At 42.1% G+C, this 19,118-nt stretch overlaps 1 protein-coding gene across 5 annotated transcripts in view; it reads left to right on the top strand.

Moving 5' to 3' along the window:
• The window catches only part of LOC139547532 (fibroblast growth factor 12-like), a 121,709-nt gene extending 105,544 nt beyond the window's left edge, over window positions 1-16,165 (top strand). For all 5 annotated transcript variants that reach the window (XM_071356402.1, XM_071356401.1, XM_071356399.1 and 2 more), the window contains 2 exons: window positions 14,836-15,034; window positions 15,883-16,165. In XM_071356402.1, coding sequence (XP_071212503.1) covers window positions 14,836-15,034; window positions 15,883-16,028 — 345 coding nt within the window. In that variant the 3' untranslated portion in view covers window positions 16,029-16,165. The remainder of the gene's footprint in view (window positions 1-14,835; window positions 15,035-15,882) is intronic.
• The last annotated feature ends 2,953 nt before the right edge of the window (window positions 16,166-19,118 follow it).

Raw genomic sequence — 19,118 nt, 5'->3', positions numbered from 1 at the left:
ATGCTTGTTCAATGAACCATAAACAATTAATGAACATGCACCTGTGGAACGGTCATTAAGACAATAACAGCTTACAGACGGTAGGCAGTTATGAAAACTTAGGACACTAAACGGCCTTTCTACTGACTCTGAAAAACACCAAATGAAAGATGCCCAGGGTCCCTGCTCATCTGGGTGAATGTGCCTTAGCCATGCTGCAAGGAGGCATGAGGACTGCAGATGTGGCCAGTGCAATACATTTCAATGTACGTACTGTGAGACGCCTAAGACAGCGCTACAGGGAGACAGGACGGACTGCTGATCGTCCTCGCAGTGGCAAACCACGTGTAACAACGCCTGCACAGGATCGGTACATCCGAACATCACACCTGCGGGACAGGTACAGGATGGCAACAACAAGTGCCCGAGTTACACCAGGAACGCACAATCCCTCCATCAGTGCTCAGACTCCGCAATAGGCTGAGAGAGGCTGGACTGAGGGCTTGTAGGCCTGTTGTAAGGCAGGTCCTCACCAGACATCACCGGCAACAACGTCGCCTATGGGCACAAACCCACCGTCGCTGGACCAGACAGGACTGGCAAAAAGGGCTCTTCACTGACGAGTCGCGGTTTTGTCTCACCAGGGGTGATGGTCGGATTCGCGTTTATCGTCAAAGGAATGAGCGTTACACCGAGGCCTGTACTCTGGAGCGGGATCGATTTGGAGGTGTAGGGTCCGTCATGGTCTGGGGCGGTGTGTCACAGCATCATCGGACTGAGCTTGTTGTCATTGCAGGCAATCTCAACGCTGTGCGTTACAGGGAAGACATCCTCCTCCCTCATGTGGTACCCTTCCTGCAGGCTCATCCTGACATGACCCTACAGCATGACAATGCCACCAGCTGTACTGCCTGTTCTGTGTGTGATTTCCTGCAAGACAGGAATGTCAGTGTTCTGTCATGGCCAGCGAAGAGCCCGGATCTCAATCCCATTGAGCACATCTGGGACCTGTTGGATGGGAGTGTGAGGGTTAGGGCCATTCCCCCCAGAAATGTCTGTGAACTTGCAGATGCCTTGGTGGAAGAGTGGGGTAACATCTCACAGCAAGAACTGGCAAATCTGGTGCAGTCCATGAGGAGGAGATGCACTGCAGTACTTAATGCTTCTGGTGGCCACACCAGACTGTTACTTTTTTGACCCCCCCTTTGTTCAGGGACACATTATTCCATTTCTGTTAGTCACATGTCTGTGGAACTTGTTCAGTTTATGTGTCAGTTGTTGAATCTTGTTATGTTCATACAAATATTTACACATGTAGTTTGCTGAAAATAAACGCAGTTGACAGTGAGAGGACGTTTCTTTTTTTGCTGAGTTTACATAGGTTGACCAAAACAGTACAAACATCTTCTGAGCATGACTCCTAATCTTTGGAAAGATTTGTTAATCGAGAGATGTATAGTACCTCGTCAGTGACATTGTTTTGAATAGTTCTCCAATCACTGCATCAGACTGAAGATCGATAAGCTCAAGTTGCAGGTCAGTGTGAGCGTTATCCACATTGAAGGTGAAGGAGAGGAAACCAACAGCATGTCATTCCAACACTTTGAAAATCCTCAAAACAGCAAGAAAACTCACCGTTCAAAGCACGCAGCAGCGATGTATACTTCTCCCTCTGGTCATCTGATAGGAAACGTCCTAGTAGTCTCAGAAGGTGAGTGAGATTGTTGGCTTCTACTTGGCGGGTCAGGAGTAGTCATTTTCCCTTGTATAGCCTTGTCAAACCCTTCATCTGATGTGCAAAAAGGCCTTGTAGTTTGGAATTCAGTTCATTCATGAGGGCCATGATGTCCATGGTGAAGGCAAAATCAGCCAACCATTCTTTATCTTGCAAAAATTCAGCAATCTCCGACTTCAGGTCCCACACACCCTTCGAAGCACTTTCCCCAAACTCAGCCATATCACGGTTGTGTGGTAGGGGAGATCTGTATGACCCGACTCTGTCTCTTCCAAAAGTGAGACAAACTACCTGTGGTTTAAAGATTTTGCTCTTATGAAGTTTACTACTTTAGTGACTATCCACAACATGGCTCATTTTCAGAACACATTTACAGAGCACCTCCTGAAGAAGAAGAATGCAATGCAGGAAAATAATTTTCTGATCTGGATTCAGCTCAGCTACTTGATCTTGTATCCTTTTCAAAAGGCCAATGTGTTTCCTGTCAAGTTTGGGCACACATCTGTGCTCACACTGGATAACTTTTCAAAACGCAGTCCCAGCTTTGCCTCACACTTATTAGCCTCCTACAATAAATACTTCCCTGTGGTTGTGCGCTTCATTGACTGCACTGAAGCAAGCTCCTCTGTAATTTCAAAGTCTGGGGTTATGCCTCGTAAGAATATCAACAACTGTGCTGTGCAATGTGCATCACTGCTCTCATCCAGGGCCAAGGACAAGTAGGTGAAATCCTTTACCTTGTCTTTCAATTATTCTCTGCAATGTCCTCAACACGCCGTGTACCTGTTCGTCTTGACAGGGAAACATTTTGAAACAGCTCTTTCTTGTCGGGGCAAATTATTGCTGCAGGGTCAAACTTTCTTTAATGAATTCGCCTTCAGCAAATGGCTTGCTATGTTTAGCAATTTTGTGGGACAGTACATAGCTCTCACAAAACTGCATTCAGTTTTGTGAAAAGTCCTTGCTGCTTTTGCAACTGAGAAAGCAACTCTTTCGATGCACTTGCCCTCTGCTCAGACGACATATTCCTATATTTCTCTGCATGCTTCGTCTGGAAGTGTCGGGACAAGTTGTAGTCTTTCAAGACAGCGATGCTCTCTTTGCACACTAAGCACACAGCTTTCCCTGATACCTCAATAAAGAAATATTTTGATATCCACTCTTGTTGGAACACGCTACATTCATTGTCTACTTTCCTTTTCTTTGAAATATATGAAACACTCATTTTTGAGCAATTTCTAGCGAGCTACTATTTGTAACTGTGACGTGTGTCAGACTCAGTCACTGTCTGTCCGCGTGCAGTTGTTATTTATACGTGCCTTCAAAATAAATGTCCCACAAGTGGTGGGAGTTAAATCATTACACAAAGGTGAGTATTCATTGGGCTTTTAAAACTGTACTAATGCAAATTCTTTGTGATATGTGCATGATTCCGCGGACCGTATTGAATCAGGTCGCGGGCCACATACGGCCTCTGGGCCAGCCCCCGGGCCGGCCTTTGCCCAGGCCTGGTCTAGCAGGTTGACGTTTATTGTCATGAATCTTGCCCTGGAGGCATAACTGACTGATTTTTGCTAGATGGGCCAGCTGCAATTCATGATTCCTTTTTTTTGCTTTTTGGCCATAGTTTAAGGTTAGGGTTACGCATTAGGGTTAAGGTTAGGTTTATATTTCATGACTTTATGGCTGTGCCAGCTAGTGACCACTCTGCAGAACCTCTAGGGCAAGATTCATGACAATCAATGTTTATCCTGCGTTTATCTATGGGGAACAGGGTTGACGTGTTATGCTCGACCTGCTCAGTTTTCCATCACAAAACACCAGAAAATGGCCAAAAAGAGTAGAACCAGCTCACCTGCTTTTACTCTGTGATTTTGACTATTAGATGTTCAATGTTTCTTTTGTAAAAAAATATTTTTAAAGGAATATTTAAACCAAATTGAAATAAGAGTTCAGTTCACGCTTTTGTCAAAGCAACAAAATAAACTAGGGCTTTACAATGATGGTGAGAACTCTGAGAAATGTTGGGGTTAAGTGGTTTAAAATCTTTCTCAGCCAGTCTTTATTCATAGTAAAAATGTAATTCTCCATGTGGACTATATGAAAGGGCACTAATATACCAGGATTTTAAAATGGAGTATTGGTGCACAATTTCTACTTAAAATATCAAACAGATGCAAAAGACACTCTTTTAGTGGAATGACCCAGGAACCAAAAGGAAAGAAGTGTGATCGCGGGGTGCGATCCTGTTGATTGCTGTCTTGCTTGTTACACTGAGGTGTTGTTGTCGGTGTATTCGTTTTTTTGACGTTTTGCTTAATCAAGATCTGTGGCTGATGAAAATAACCTTTGTAGCTACGTTTGCGTTATATAATGTCATAAGTGTGACAGTGTTATCAGGAGGATGAGACATTTGTTGCTGGAGTTGATGATGATGGTTGGTGATAAGAGTGTAATAAGGAGGCTCTGGCTGAGATTCCCTCCTCCGTTTCAGAAATCGATCGATTGCAACCATGACGGGTAAACAGTTGATATTACGGGTATCACAGTACAATAAATTGAGTGGCTGGGTCATTTATCTTCCTGCTTCAATAATAATGTTTAATGTTATCAACCATTTATTTTGCATCGTTCTTTAATTTCTGCAAAAAAAAAAGAATAATAGTATTTGGAGCTAGCACAGAATATTTGATTCTGGCTTCCGAGATGAATTCCATTGTATTCTATTGTTTCCAGAACAGGGACTGAGATATTATGACATAAAATACTCCCTCTTATTGGAGAGAATAGTGACCAATGACTCCAGCCAATTGATCTGATACTATTAGCCTGCATTGTATCTCTCATCCCACCTAATAGGGGGAGCCAAGGCCTGGCTCAGCCTTGGCTCCCCCTATTAGCCTAGCTGTCTCTAGAGTGGTCTCCCTGTTGATTTACTAAGCCTTAATCTGCTAATGTGGCTGTGGAGAGGGATGGGAGAAGGGGGAGCATTTCCCTGTCCCCCGTCCCCCAAATACAGTGAGATGTGTTGGGTGGAAAGCTGTCTTCAGCTTGCCCTGCGCTGCTTGGAACTGAGCCTTATTACTTAGTCAGTGTTCTTCTTTCGTATAAAGTGAGCTTGGTAACACAGCCTGCAAGTATAATGCTTCAACTCAAAATAACTGTTATTTACTCAGGAATTATAAGGGGGGCATACATGATTAGCAGAAGTGAATGTTAACATCCAGTGGAAGCAGCCTAAGGCGAGCAATCGGGGTTATTAAACCTTAGAGGAAGAACTGCTTTCATTGTAGGAGATAGAGATATAAAGAAGGGAAATGTTTGGATTGGATATAATAAGTTATTTAGAAATAGACAATCAGTGGAGCCTCCTCAGAGGAGGAAGGGAAGGCCATCCTTAGTGAATTTCAGAAAAATGTCAATAGTGAAACAGTAAAAAAGTTATGCTTTTTAGATACAACTATACTAAATATATTCACGTCACCAAATAATTGATAAAAACACACTGTTTTGCAATGAAGGTCTACAGTAGCCTCAACAGCACTCTCTGGGGTAGCACCATGGTGTAGCCGGAGAACACCTAGTTTCCATCCTCCTCTGGGTACATTGACTTCAATACAAAACATAGGAGGCTCATTGTGCTCACCCCCTTCCATAGACTTACACAGTAAGTATGACAACTTCCGGAGGACATTCTCCAACCTATCAGAGCTCTTGCAGTATGAACTGACATGTCGACCTAATCAAAGGGTCAGAGAATGAATCTAGTACAAAAGCATAAGCTACAGCTAGCTAACACTGCAGTGCATAAAATGTGGTGAGAAGATGACTCAAAGAGAGAGAGAGAGACAATTGTTGAACAGATTTGAACAAATTAAATTGATCAAAAATTAATTAGAAGCAAGAGAGAGAGAGAGAGAGGAGAGAGCTAGCTATATACAGTGGGGAAAACAAGTATTTGATACACTGACGATTTTGCAGCTTTTTCTACTTACAAAGCATGTAGAGGTCTGTAATTTTTTATCATAGGTACACTTCAACTGTGAGAGACGGAATCTAAAACAAAAATCCAGAAAATCACATTGTATGATTTTTAAGTAATTAATTTGCATTTTATTGCATGACATAAGTATTTGATCACCTACCAACCAGTAAGAATTCCAGCTCTCACAGACCTGTTAGTTTTTCTTTAAGAAGCCCTCCTGTTCTCCACTCATTACCTGTATTAACTGCACCTGTTTGAACTCGTTACCTGTATAAAAGACACCTGTCCACACACTCAATCAAACAGACTCCAACCTCTCCACAATGGCCAAGACCAGAGAGCTGTGTAAGGACATCAGGGATAAAATTTAGACCTGCACAAGGCTGGGATGGGCTACAGGACAATAGGCAAGCAGCTTGGTGAGAAGGCAACAACTGTTGGCACAATTATTAGAAAATGGAAGAAGTTCAAGATGATGGTCAATGACCCTCGGTCTGGGGCTCCATGCAAGATCTCACCTCGTGGGGCATCAATGATCATGAGGAAGGTGAGGGATCAGCCCAGAACTACACGGCAGGACCTGGTCAATAACCTGAAGAGAGCTGGGACCACAGTCTCAAAGAAAACCATTAGTAACACACTACGCCGTCATGGATTAAAATCCTGCAGCGCACGCAAGGTCCCCCTGCTCAAGCCAGCGCATGTCCAGGCCCGTCTGAAGTTTGCCAATGACCATCTGGATGATGCAGAGGAGGAATGGGAGAAGGTCATGTGGTCTGATGAGACAAAAATAGAGCTTTTTGGTCTAAACTCCACTCGCCGTGTTTGGAGGAAGAAGAAGGATGAGTACAACCCCAAGAACACCATCCCAACCGTGAAGCATGGAGGTGGAAACATCATTCTTTGGGGATGCTTTTCTGCAAAGGGGACAGGATGACTGCACCGTATTGAGGGGAGGATGGATGGGGCCATGTATCGCAGATCTTGGCCAACAACCTCCTTCCCTCAGTAAGAGCATTGACCCGAAACACACAGCCAGGGCAACTAAGGAGTGGCTCCGTAAGAAGCATCTCAAGGTCCTGGAGTGGCCTAGCCAGTCTCCAGACCTGAACCCAATAGAAAATCTTTGGAGGGAGCTGAAAGTCCGTATTGCCCAGCGACAGCCCCGAAACCTGAAGGATCTGAAGAAGGTCTGTATGGAGGAGTGGGCCAAAATCCCTGCTGCAGTGTGTGCAAACCTGGTCAAGAACTACAGGAAAAAACGTATGATCTCTGTAATTGCAAACAAAGGTTTCTGTACCAAATATTAAGGTCTGCTTTTCTGATGTATCAAATACTTATGTCATGCAATAAAATGCAAATTAATTACTTAAAAATCATACAATGTGATTTTCTGGATTTTTGTTTTAGATTCCGTCTCTCACAGTTGAAGTGTACCTATGATAAAAATTACAGACCTCTACATGCTTTGTAAGTAGGAAAACCTGCATAATTGGCAGTGTATCAAATACTTGTTCTCCCCACTGTATATGCAGCTAGCTATTTTAGCCTACTCAAACACCCGGCTAAAACATAGAGGGATGCTATGTTAGCTAGCTGGCTATGGAACCCCAACATTGGAACTCTTTCAAGTCAAGGTAAGTTTTTGTTTTTATTGATTTATTTCCCTGTGGCCCGCCGGTGTAACTGCTAAACTGCTTGCTGTACACTCTGGTGCATCATTGTAGCAGGTTTATTAATGCGTTAGTTCTAGTAGCTAGCTATGTTGACCAGGGGCGCAACTTTGGTTTTAGAAGTGGGGGGGACATAACCTGGCGGTGGGTCTGGGGGTCCTCCCTCAGAATTTTGAGGCATTTGAAGCTCATTTCCTGCATTTCTACTAGGGCTGTACACGACAAAAAAATAATTGGTGAAAATGTTCCTATGTTTATTTTTCCATGTTTCCATTTCCAATAAAATCAACTAGGCTATATTTACTGCACTGGTCTGATGCATTAAGCATGCTGTTTGATTAAATAATTAAGACACACAATTGACTCAAGAGGGAGCCAGAGTTCAAGATTGCCTAACCAGAAGAATTAAAACTGTTCCTGACCATCCTCCCTCTGCTGCTGGCCTTCGCAGATTCTGCTGTTAAGCTCCTGAAGTTGCCGGTAATAGGCTACACCAGTGGTCGGCAACCTTTTCCATTTAGGGTGCCAATTTATCTAACCATTTCTACCAATCTGTGTGCCAGTTATGATTTTGATTTGTACATTTTTGTGGAACAGTTTCATTTAATTTATAATAGTCTTTGTATCTCAAAATCATTGTCTGGGGTTAATCTACATTCTATCTAAATGAAAATGATACAAATATAAAATTAACTTTTATTGCCATTGCCAACTATGTAAAAATAGCCTATATAAAGCCAACATAAAAACATTGCAGCCTGCAAATTAATATCCTATAAATCACATTGGCTACTCATGTCCTGTCTGCAACAAACTTGAAACATTGTATCAACTATTAACTGGGTTGCCGAAACTCGCACTAGCAAACTTGAAACATTGTATAAAATATTCTGGGCCCTCAGTTTCCTGAGCCAGTGAGCTCGGGACAGACACAGCTGTAGGCTATTTGTGCAAGGGATAAGAAGTAATCAGGTATGATTCTTCCAATGGATCAGAGCATTACATTTTTCCCTTTCATGCCGAGTGGTTATCGAAAGAGAGAGAGCTGGAAATATTGTTAAAACACTGTGAGGAACTATTGTCATTCTCAATTTATTCTAAAAACATACTTTGTTTACTTGCTGTTCAGAATGATGTTGAGAAGCTCCACAGCTCATTAGTGGTGGTGAGTTAAGACGATCAGAAATACTATCAGACATCCCTAACTGGGCACGTTTATAGGCCTACATTTGCACGCAGGCCAGGTAAACTAGTCCTACTTCTATATCCATATTCAGGTGCAGGTCCTTACTCAACGTTGACAGGAGCATTTCAAACGAAAGACAAACAATATATTGACAAAATTCATAAATTGAATGTAATAAACAAAAACGTGTTTCTCACAAGTGTAGCATAGGTTGTGAGTACTGCAAAACACATGTCCAATCCGACAATGAGAACGGTAAATAACTGTAATAATAATATATCGATGGCATTAACAGAAATTACCGTAAGTTAACGGTAAATGTGGGCTACTACTGGTGATATATGTAATTGGGAATTGATAGTCACACCAAACAATGCACACAATGAAGTTATGAAACAATGAATACCCACGAAAGGGCGGGAGAGAGCGCATTCTGGGAGAGAGACGTACGTGCCTTGTGCATCTGAGCCACAATCCCCATATTCTTGGACCGTGTCCCTGTGGCCTCCTCAATGGATTAGTCCTCTAAGACAGATGCAAATCAGAGGGGTATCTAGTGTGCCATGAAAAAAATATCTATCTATTTGCGACTGCTGCACACAAAAAAAATCCTGTTTTCAATACAGAACATTTTTTTTCATACAGTATTTCATATAAGGCACCCAGACCTTGTGAAAGTTGCACAGTATACCCTTAATCTTATAATAAATCAAATCAAATCTTGTGGTACATAACTTGACATTTCTGCCAACAATTGTGAAATTGTGGGAGGATAACCAACCTTCCAATTCATGGCAATGCATTTCTTAGCCGCTATAAATGCTTGGTTACACAGTTTCTTCAGATAAGTCTCCAGTATCAACATTTCCAAGCAAACAAAAACAGGGAGAAGGGAGAATCTGTAGACATCCAGAGATAAAAGAACATACTCTTTGAAAGAATTCAGCCAGCCTTCACAAGATCATAACATGCAAATATGTCCCCTTTTGTGTCCCTCGGCTTCTTCACCTGCGGGATTGTCTGAGACCAGCCACCCAGACAGCTGATGAAATTGAGTATTCAGTCTGTAATAAATCCCTTTTGTGGGGAAAAACAAATTCTGATTGGCTGGGCCTGGCTCCCCAGTGGGTGGGCCTGGCTCCTAAATTGTAGGCTGCGCCCCTGCCCAGTCATGTGAAATCCATAGATTAGGGCCTAATGAATTTATTTCAATTGACGGATTTCCTTATATGAACAGTAACTCAGTAAAATTGTTCCATGTTGCGTTTATATTTTTGGTCAGTATAGTATGCTCTATGGATGGTCTTAAACTGCAGTAATTTATGTCTGAGAGTACATGAACATGACTGGGAATTCAAACATATCTGTGTCCATTCATCATCATCAATAGTGTCTCCCAGGTCTTCCTCACAGTTTTGTTTGACATTTGTGTCATCAGGAAAAGCCTCTATCAACCTTGGATACAGTTTGGGAATCAACTTGAGGTTTGTCAGACTGCCTTCAAATCGTTTCATTCTTTTAAGCTTCTTGCTTGTCCAGTGTTTGCTGCACAGAGAGAATAAAGTGTTGTATCTGCAATAGTTCACCTCAGAGCCGTCACAGACTGGACTTCCCTGGCTGCCTGACCCTGCTGAGACCCCTGTCACCATCGGATCCTGCTCAGATGAGGCATGATAAAGAATGACCTTGGTGTACATTTATACATGATATTATCCAAGAATAGAATCAATGGTTCAATAATTGAAATTACCATTATTCCCAGATCCCAGACTGTAGTCTATCCGTCAATTCAAAATGGTACTTTGTATCCATTTACTGATTGTTATAGCTAATATACTGCAAAATTCACCTGAGCTCCGTAGACTGGTCTTCCTTTGCTGTCTGACCCCGCTGGGACATGATGAGCATAGTATTGTGTACTTACTGTGCACCATGACAGTGTAGCCTGTAGAGCTGTTTATACCATGTAAATGTGAAAAGTAGGGAATTTGCTAGGGAAACTGACAGATCAATAACGTTACATTGCTATACTGACTCTAATAAAAACTCAGTGTGCTGTCAAAAAAACATCAGAATATTGGTCTTCAATCATTTGGCCCCTGGTTTCATTGTTTAATTCAGGTCTCGTGTGATTGAGGCAAAAATAATAGCTAAAGTTAATGAGCTAGCTAGCTAACGTTAGCCAGCTTTTGGCTAGCTCTAATGGTACATTAACGGATGAAAACTATCCAAGTTAATGTTAATGGTTAATGTTGAAACGGGACAAAACGTCTAGAAAACATTTCCATACACATAACAGCTGTTAGATACAGCTACGTGACGGATAGCTAGAGACTAGAGCTGAACTGGCTGTGGTAGCTACTAGCTAGCTAGTTCATTCTCTTCAGACAGAACTTCAGTCGAGAGGGGATGTTACTCTAGCTAACGTTACATGTCAGTTACACTACTAGCTACTAGCTCAGCACTGGGAATAAATATGTTTTTTTTCTGTTAAGCCAAACAGAAGTTACCTTGCCAGGTACATCAGTCAATTAAAGTATAGCTAGTTTTGTCTCTGCTTGCTTTTACATCTCAGAGACAGCAGCTGCAGACAGCAGCACCATGCCTTTCAGAAGCTTTGCCTTCACACAGCCTGTCCGCACGCTCTGTGGTGTGCGTGCAGTCCTAAATCCAGCCGTCTGAAACTTCTAAACAGCCTACCCGATCGCTCTGAGGCGTCTGCATGGTCCGATGCCGCTTTTAGTATTACAGTGCAATGATAAAACTGGGGGGACAAAAATGCTATTTAGAATGTGGGGGAGGGGGGGGACAGGGGGGTCATGCCCCCCTGTCCCAAGTGAAAGTTGCGCCCTTGATGTTGACTATGATGTTAGCTAATATGGTGACAACGATGTAGGCTGTGTGTAGAGATTAGCGGTTATGGTAAAGGCATGGAAAGTTTTTTTTGCCTGGTCACAGACAGATGTTGTATTGTGTACTGAAACGGTGAGAGGAGGAGAGTGCGTAGATGCGAGAACAAATTATACAATGAACAAAAGATCATGCTGTTTGAATGTGTTTGCTATAAAAGTGAACTGTGTTTGCGGTGATCAGGGATGTATTCATTCTGCCAATTCTGTTGAAAAACTTTTCTTAAACGGAAGCAAACGTAACGAAACAGGGATAAACATACCTGAATTTGTCCAATAGAAACTCTTGTTTGCAACTGTTGGACTAATGATTACACCATAGATCAGCTTGATGCAGGCAAGAGTGTGTCAGGTGGTATTGAATGTGTCACTGTCTGTCACCTTGATTACTCAATATTTTCTCTCGCCCTTTGCATCTAGGTTGTAAACTTGAATTCGTAGGGTAAATTGTAACAACCTCCAATATGCTGTAATAGAAATAAGGCCATGCTCCTAAAAAAATCAGCCTCCCTCATCTTAAACGTCACCAACCGCCACTGTAGACAATGTATGTTTTTATTCGTTAATGTGATCTTATATCTGAATAGAGTGATCTGGATTGGGTGGTCAGATGGTGATATAAAAAGCCATGGCCCTTGACTAAATGTCACTGTCTATTTCATTGCATGTAGTCTTCTACTATATTCTCTATGTTTTCTTTTCCATCCCTCAATTTCACACTGCTCTCCCTCCCTCTCTTCTCCCACTGTCCTCCACGCTGTCTTCTTCACAAAAATATCCCTTGGAGCTCAAGGAAACATTACCATCTGCTGAAATAATGGAGGGGTGATGGTAGAGATATTGTTGTCAAATTGAATTTCAGAAAACATTAAACAGGGCGATCTCTGTCTTTTCGTCCATGTCTACAGCATGTGTCAGGTGTGTGTGTGTGTGTACATACTACTTGAGGTGTATCGTGCTCTGATTAATCACATTCTCCACCCTGAGCACCTGTGCACAGCTCGAGGGTACTATGACAGAATGGCACAGTCGTCCAATTCCAAGGCCTGGAAAAAAGGAGAAATCTAGACCAAATGTTACTCTCTGTAGTGAGACGTACACTCTTAGAAAAAAAACGTTCCAAAAGGGTTCTTTGGCTGTCCCAATAGGATAACCCTTTTTGGGTCCAGGTTGAACTATTTTGGGTTCCATGTAGAACCTTTTCTGAAAAGGGTCCTACATGGAACCCAAAAGGGTTCTACCTGGAACCAAAGAGGGTTTCTTCAAATGGGGACAGCCGAAGTACCCTTTTAGGTTCCAGATAGCACCTTTTTTTCTAAGACTGTAGGATCTTCTAGAGGTCGACTTGGATTGTTCTGCTAAAATTCCACCATTGTTTTGGATTTTATACATAACCAACCTCTAATACCCAGTGGATGGGGATGTGGGGAGGATGTGCTCATTGTGATGTCTGGATGTAATGTAATGTAGTCATAGCAAACACCTATAGCCCATCCTCCTAATTTCTTACATCAACAGCCTCCACTGGTAACACCCCTTCAGGCGAAAACCTGACATACAGTGCATTAGGAAAGTTTTCAGACCCCTTTTTCTTATTTTAAAATTAATCAAATAATTTCTTCCCCTCATTAATCTACACACAATACCCCATAATGACAAAGCATTTTTTTTCATTTAAAAAAAAAAACATTTTGCAAGTGTATTACAAATAAAAAACGGAAATATCACATTTACATAAGTATTCAGACCCTTTACTCAGTACTTTGTTGAAGCACCTTTGGGAGCGATTACAGCCTCGAGTCTTCTTGGGTATTACGCTACAAGCTTGGCACACCTGTATTTGGGGAGTTTCTCTCATTCTTCTCTGCAGATCTTCTCAAGCTCTGTCAGGTTGGATGGGGAGCGTCGCTGCACAGCTATTTTCAGGTCTCTCCAGAAATGTTAGATCGGGTTCTAGTCCGGGTTCTGGCTGCGCCAAGGACATTCAGAGACTTGTCCCCGAAGCCACTCCTGCGTTGTCTTGGCTGTGTGCTTAGTGTTGTTGTCCCGTTGGAAGGTAAACCTTCGCCCCAGTCTGAAGTAATGAGCGTTCTGGAGCAGGTTTTCATCAACGATCTCTCTGTACTTTGCTCCGTTCATCTTTCCCTCGATCCTGACTAGTCTCCCGCTGAAAAACATCCCCACAGCATGATGCTGCCACCACCATGCTTCACCGTAGGGATGGTACCAGGTTTCCTCCAGACGTGACGCTTGGCATTCAGGCCAAATAGTTCAATCTTGATTTCATCAGACCCGAGAATCTTGTATCTCATAGTCTGAGAGTCCTTTAGGTGCCTTTTTGCAAACACCAAGCGGGCGGTCATTTGCCTTTTTACTGAGGAGTGGCTTCCGTCTGGCCACTCTACCATAAAGGCCTGATTGGTGGAATGCTGCAGAGATGGTTGTCATTCTGGAAGGTTCTCGCATTTCCACAGAGGAACTCTGGAGCTCTGTCAGAGTGACCATCAAGTTCTTAGTCACCTCCCTGACCAAGGCCCTTCTCCCCTGATTGCTCAGTTTGGCCGGGCGGCTAGCTCTATCTAGGAAGAGTCTTGGTGGTACCGAACTTCTTCCATTTAAGGATTATGGAGGCCACTGTGTTCTTGGGGACCTTCAATGCTACATACATTTTTTGGTGCCCTTCCCCAGATCTCTGCCTCAACACAATCCTGTTTCGTAGCTCTGCGGACAATTCCTTTGACCTCATGGCTTGGTTTTTCCTCTGACATGCACTGTCAACTGTGGGAACTTATATAGACAGGTGTGTGCCTTTCCAAATCATGTCTAATCAATTGAATTTACCACAGGTGGACTCCAATCAAGTTGTAGAAACATCTCAAGGATGATCAATGGAAACAGGATGTACCTGAGCTCAATTTCGAGTCTCATAGCAAAGGGTCTGAATACTTATGTAAATAAGGTATTTTTGTTTTCATTTTTAATACATTTGCAAAAATTTCTAAAAACCTGTTTTCACTTTGCCATTATGGGGTACTGTGTGTAGATTGATGAAGAAACATGTTTATTTAATAAATTTTAGAATAAGGATGTAACGAAACAAAATGTGGAAAAGAACAAGGGGTCTGAATACATTCCGAATGCACTGCAACGTAAAATCAATGTCAATTTTTGGTTAATATTTATTTTAGTTGTCAACAAACGTGATTTCTACTTGAAATAAACAAAACTTTGAAATCTTGTCACTGATTGGTTAAAATTAGTGTTCGTTGACAACTTTTTGCCTTCTCAACAAAGATTTCCATTGATGTTTGACAAATTTTAAACCGGTGGGCTAGATCTTTGAACACTGTCCTCTCTTTGTTCCTCAGGACTTGTTCACAGTAGAGGCGAAATTCAAGGAGTCTGTGTTTGAGAACTACTATGTCATCTACTCATCGACGCTGTTCCGGCAGCACGAGTCTGGCAGGGCCTGGTACCTGGGCCTCAACAAGGACGGCATTGTCATGAAGGGCAACCGGGTGAAGAAGACCAAGCCCTGCTCACACTTTGTGCCCAGACCCATCGAAGGTGAGACCCGAAACACTGTCTGGCTGCCAGCCAGCCACACTCAGGGCTGGATTCAAATGCAACACCTGCCATAAATCAAGTCAAGGTTTATTTAAAGTGCATTTAATAGGAGTCATAACACTTTTACAAGCCATAGCTATGTTAATGAAGCATCTTTGTATCTGTTTATAAATGACCCAGCAGGCCAAAATTGTCATGGGACATTATAACGACATATTCTGTTTGGGGTAATGTCAGATTGCCAGATTACAAGAATTCTGTATGTTTGAGAAGACCTCAATGTGCCTTTGATAGATTTGAGTCCTCAGACACAGGTACCCAGATAATCCATTCAAGTTTGAGAAGCTAAATGACTTCCTCGGTACTGGGAGGCAGGGTTAGGGTCAATTTTATTTGAAGTCATGCAGTTCAGGAAGTTATCTGAATTTTGAAATGTTTTAAATAAATAGGTTCTTATTTTCAGTTTATTGAGAAATCATTGAAAATTGAATTGGAATTTCAGTTTATATTTGGAGTTGACTGACTTCAATTCAAATTGACCCCAACCCTGCTGGAGGGCAAATGTAGGTTCTAATGTTTTGTGTGTTTGAACTAAACTAATGCTGAATCTCTCAATTAATCTCCTCTGTTTTTTGTCACTCTCTCTTACCTCCTTTATCTCCCCTACTCTCTCTTTCTCTCTCTCTCTCTTATTGTCTTGTCTCTCTCCCTTCCCTTCTCTCCCCTCCTGCTCTCTCCTATATCTCTTTACTGCATAAATATTCCATCTCTCTCTCACTCCTCTTCACTCTCTACCTCCATCTCTCTCTTTTTTTCTCACTTGTCCCCCTCCCCCGCCCTTTCTTCAGTTTGCATGTACAAAGAGCCATCGCTGCATGACATCGAGGAGAAGGGACGCTCACGAAAAAACTCAGGGACTGAGGCTCCCGCTCTCCTGAACGGAGGAGAAAAAGGGGTGGGGCAGAACTCCACAGTGCAGGATGGTGGCTCATAGCCTGCACATCGCCCCACGTATTTCTTACACCTTGTTCAACGACAACAACAACGACGATAAACAACAACAACAAACAACAACAACAAAAATAGAAGAAAAAAAATACAATTACGAAATTCTTGCCTGTGAAATATTTTAGAAAAAAATGGGAGAAAATATTTTTCAATCAGGACATTGAATTGACATTTTATGCAAAAGCCTGATATGAGTGTGGCACCAGGGAGTTCGTCCTCCTCATCATGACAATGTCAATGTTTCAAAGTCAAGCTCTAAAATAAGCTTTAAACCATGGTAGTTCACACACGTTGATTTTATGAATGTAACAGCACTTTCACTTACTACTTTGTGTTGTTAGAATCATGAATAAGCATTGTATTGTAATTGATTTAGGGCGTTATTCAAACAGATCAGCTTTAGTCGACATCCGCATAGCAGTTGTTTTGGCGGTGCCGGAGGTGGAACTGCGTTAGAGCTGTCAAATCGACAAGAGGCTCCTGGCATTATACCTAAAACAGACATTGCCGTTTAAGAGCACTGGAATGTGAGATGTAATTTACACCTCGATTTGGCTGATCCTCAAAATTTTGTTTTAAATTTGAGCGTCATTATTTCTATATAGCCTACACTTTCTCGTTCTGAACTTGGGTGTGGCTTCGTGACAATGATCAAGAGCAGCTGCTCACCGATCTGACAGCTCCAACGCAGTTACACCTCCAACACAGCTAAAACATGAGCTATGCGGGTGTCGGCTATAGCCAGTTAACGCTTGATCTGATTGAATCTAGGCCTAAGACTCTTTCCCCTCTCCCTCCTATCATTACTATAGTTTTCCTTTTGGGTTGGGGAAGGGGGGTCATGGATGGGGGTTTGGCACGGGGAGGTTCGAGGGTCTCTTCTGCAGACACTGCCGTCAGAGGGGAATAGGCGTGTATCACGAATCCTGCTCTCTGATTTGCTATGATGCTCTCATGGGGAAGGGGACGGGCAAAGGGTATCACTGGGGTGGGGGGGTCACTGTACTTCACAGTACCAGCCATCTGTTGGGCTTGATGGAGTTAGCTGCCTTTCCAACATTAGGCTGGTCACATGGTACAGTTTAGTATTATTGTTAGCCACTTGAGCTGATAGTGCAGCCACTGTTCTCCTGCACTCACAGAGCAGTCACATGCCGTGGTCAAGATGTCTGGGGTGCGGTCACGCTGGGCCAGAATTTTCCGTGAGACGGATATGTAGAGTTCTGATACTGCACATTGTACAGTAGTGAAGGGGTACACAGATGTTTTTTATGCCAAGAAACATTGTATGTACAGTATGAAATTCTGAAAAGGAAGTATTGTTATTGGTGTGCTCCTTTAAAAACATAGTTTGCTACACTAAAAAGCATTTGATCAAAAGACTCAGACAATGATTTGAATGTGAGAGATGTGATGGACACACTTGAAGGATCCTGAATGAGGGGACAGCTAGGGCTAACGAGAGTGGTCAAAGGTCAAACCCTGATGTCATATGTCATGATACTTACTGCTGTCATCAACCTGAGTTCCACACCCAGGTATACCTTCAGACATCATCCAGGAAGTCCTTCATATTTTAGTGGGACCTCCACTTATAATAGCAATCTAGATTTTTGTGAGTTCTGCTAAAAGCACAGACTGCTTTCTCGACCATCCAAATCATACAATGTGTCATTGTATAAACCTCAGCATTCCTGTGTGATAAGTTGCACTACTGGGAATCTGTTATACACTGCCCTGATTCATTGTAGACTGGATCCACTGCTGGGAATATCTATACACACTGCCCTATATCCTATTGTCTTATTATCTCTTTACTTATCACAGTTAAACTCATCATGACTCGGTCAACCAACACTGGAGGAGAGTTTTTAGATATGTTTAAATTAGCCTGTCAATGAGTCATGAGGTCTATGAGGTCGTCTCTGATTGGCTGCTGTGCTGAAGGAGGCCCGGCCTGAAAGCGGGTTCCCCCTGAATTTTCTTTGTGTAAATTGGTGATTTTGCATTTAATTGGTGTACTACTACTTATCCAATCACTCCTCTGAGAAGTCTTCCATTGGGGAAAATGACACCACCACTAGGACTAGTTGTGTTGGAGGGTTGGGTCATTGATATGAGGTCAGGTCCATGGCATACAGGCAATGAATGGTATGGGGCGAAAAGAGCCCTGCCTAAATGTGTACCGGTGTGTTTGGATATCTCATCAAGGAGCTAGGCCCTTTGTCGATCTCAACCTGACCATGCAGGCTAAAACTGAAGGGTGCGATTAATGCCATATTTACGGTAAATGGTCTTTCTATGTGTTTGCTAATGTTTGCACCTTTATTGAAACACCTTCATATGCATAATATAATAGAAAAACATTGCAAATAAACAGCAGGATGAAAAATATAACTGAACAATAAAAATAATGATACCAAACCCCAGTCTCTTTGGCGTTTTATTGCTCCTGTAGTTTAAACAGGAGTCTTTGACTATTGAATGCCTTTGATCTGACACACCCACTGAATTTGATAAGTATACACTATGGAAGTTTAATTGCTAAATGTTTACGTAAAATGTCTTGAATGTTGATTCATGAATATAATGTAATATTAATCCATTTCCTATCATGAAACTACTCTACTACAAGTCATTAGTTTTAGGCAAACAAGGTAATTGGGTAATTTGCTGGACAATATTGTAGTGAAGTAATATTTGATATGTTTGCATATAATACAGTGCCTTCGGAAAGTATTCAGACCCCCTTGACTTTTTCCACATTTTGTTACGTTACAGCCTTATTCTAAAATGTGTTAAATAAATACAAATCCAATCTACACACAATACCCTATAATGACAAAGCGAAAACAGGTTTTTATACATTTTTGCAAATGTATAAAAAAATTAATAACAGAATATCTAATGTACATAAATAATCAGCCCATTTGCTATGAGACTCGAAATTGAGCACCGGTGCATCCTGTTTCCATTGATCATCCTTGAGATGTTTCTACAATTTGATTTGAGTCTACCTGTGGTAAATTCAACTGATTGGACATGATTTGGAAAGGCACACACCTGTCTACATAAG

The sequence above is a fragment of the Salvelinus alpinus genome, chromosome 21, assembly GCF_045679555.1.
Source record: "Salvelinus alpinus chromosome 21, SLU_Salpinus.1, whole genome shotgun sequence".
Taxonomy (NCBI): Eukaryota; Metazoa; Chordata; class Actinopteri; order Salmoniformes; family Salmonidae; genus Salvelinus; species Salvelinus alpinus.
The sequence above is the reverse complement of the archived record's forward strand: the minus strand, read 5'-3'. Positions and strand labels throughout refer to the sequence as shown.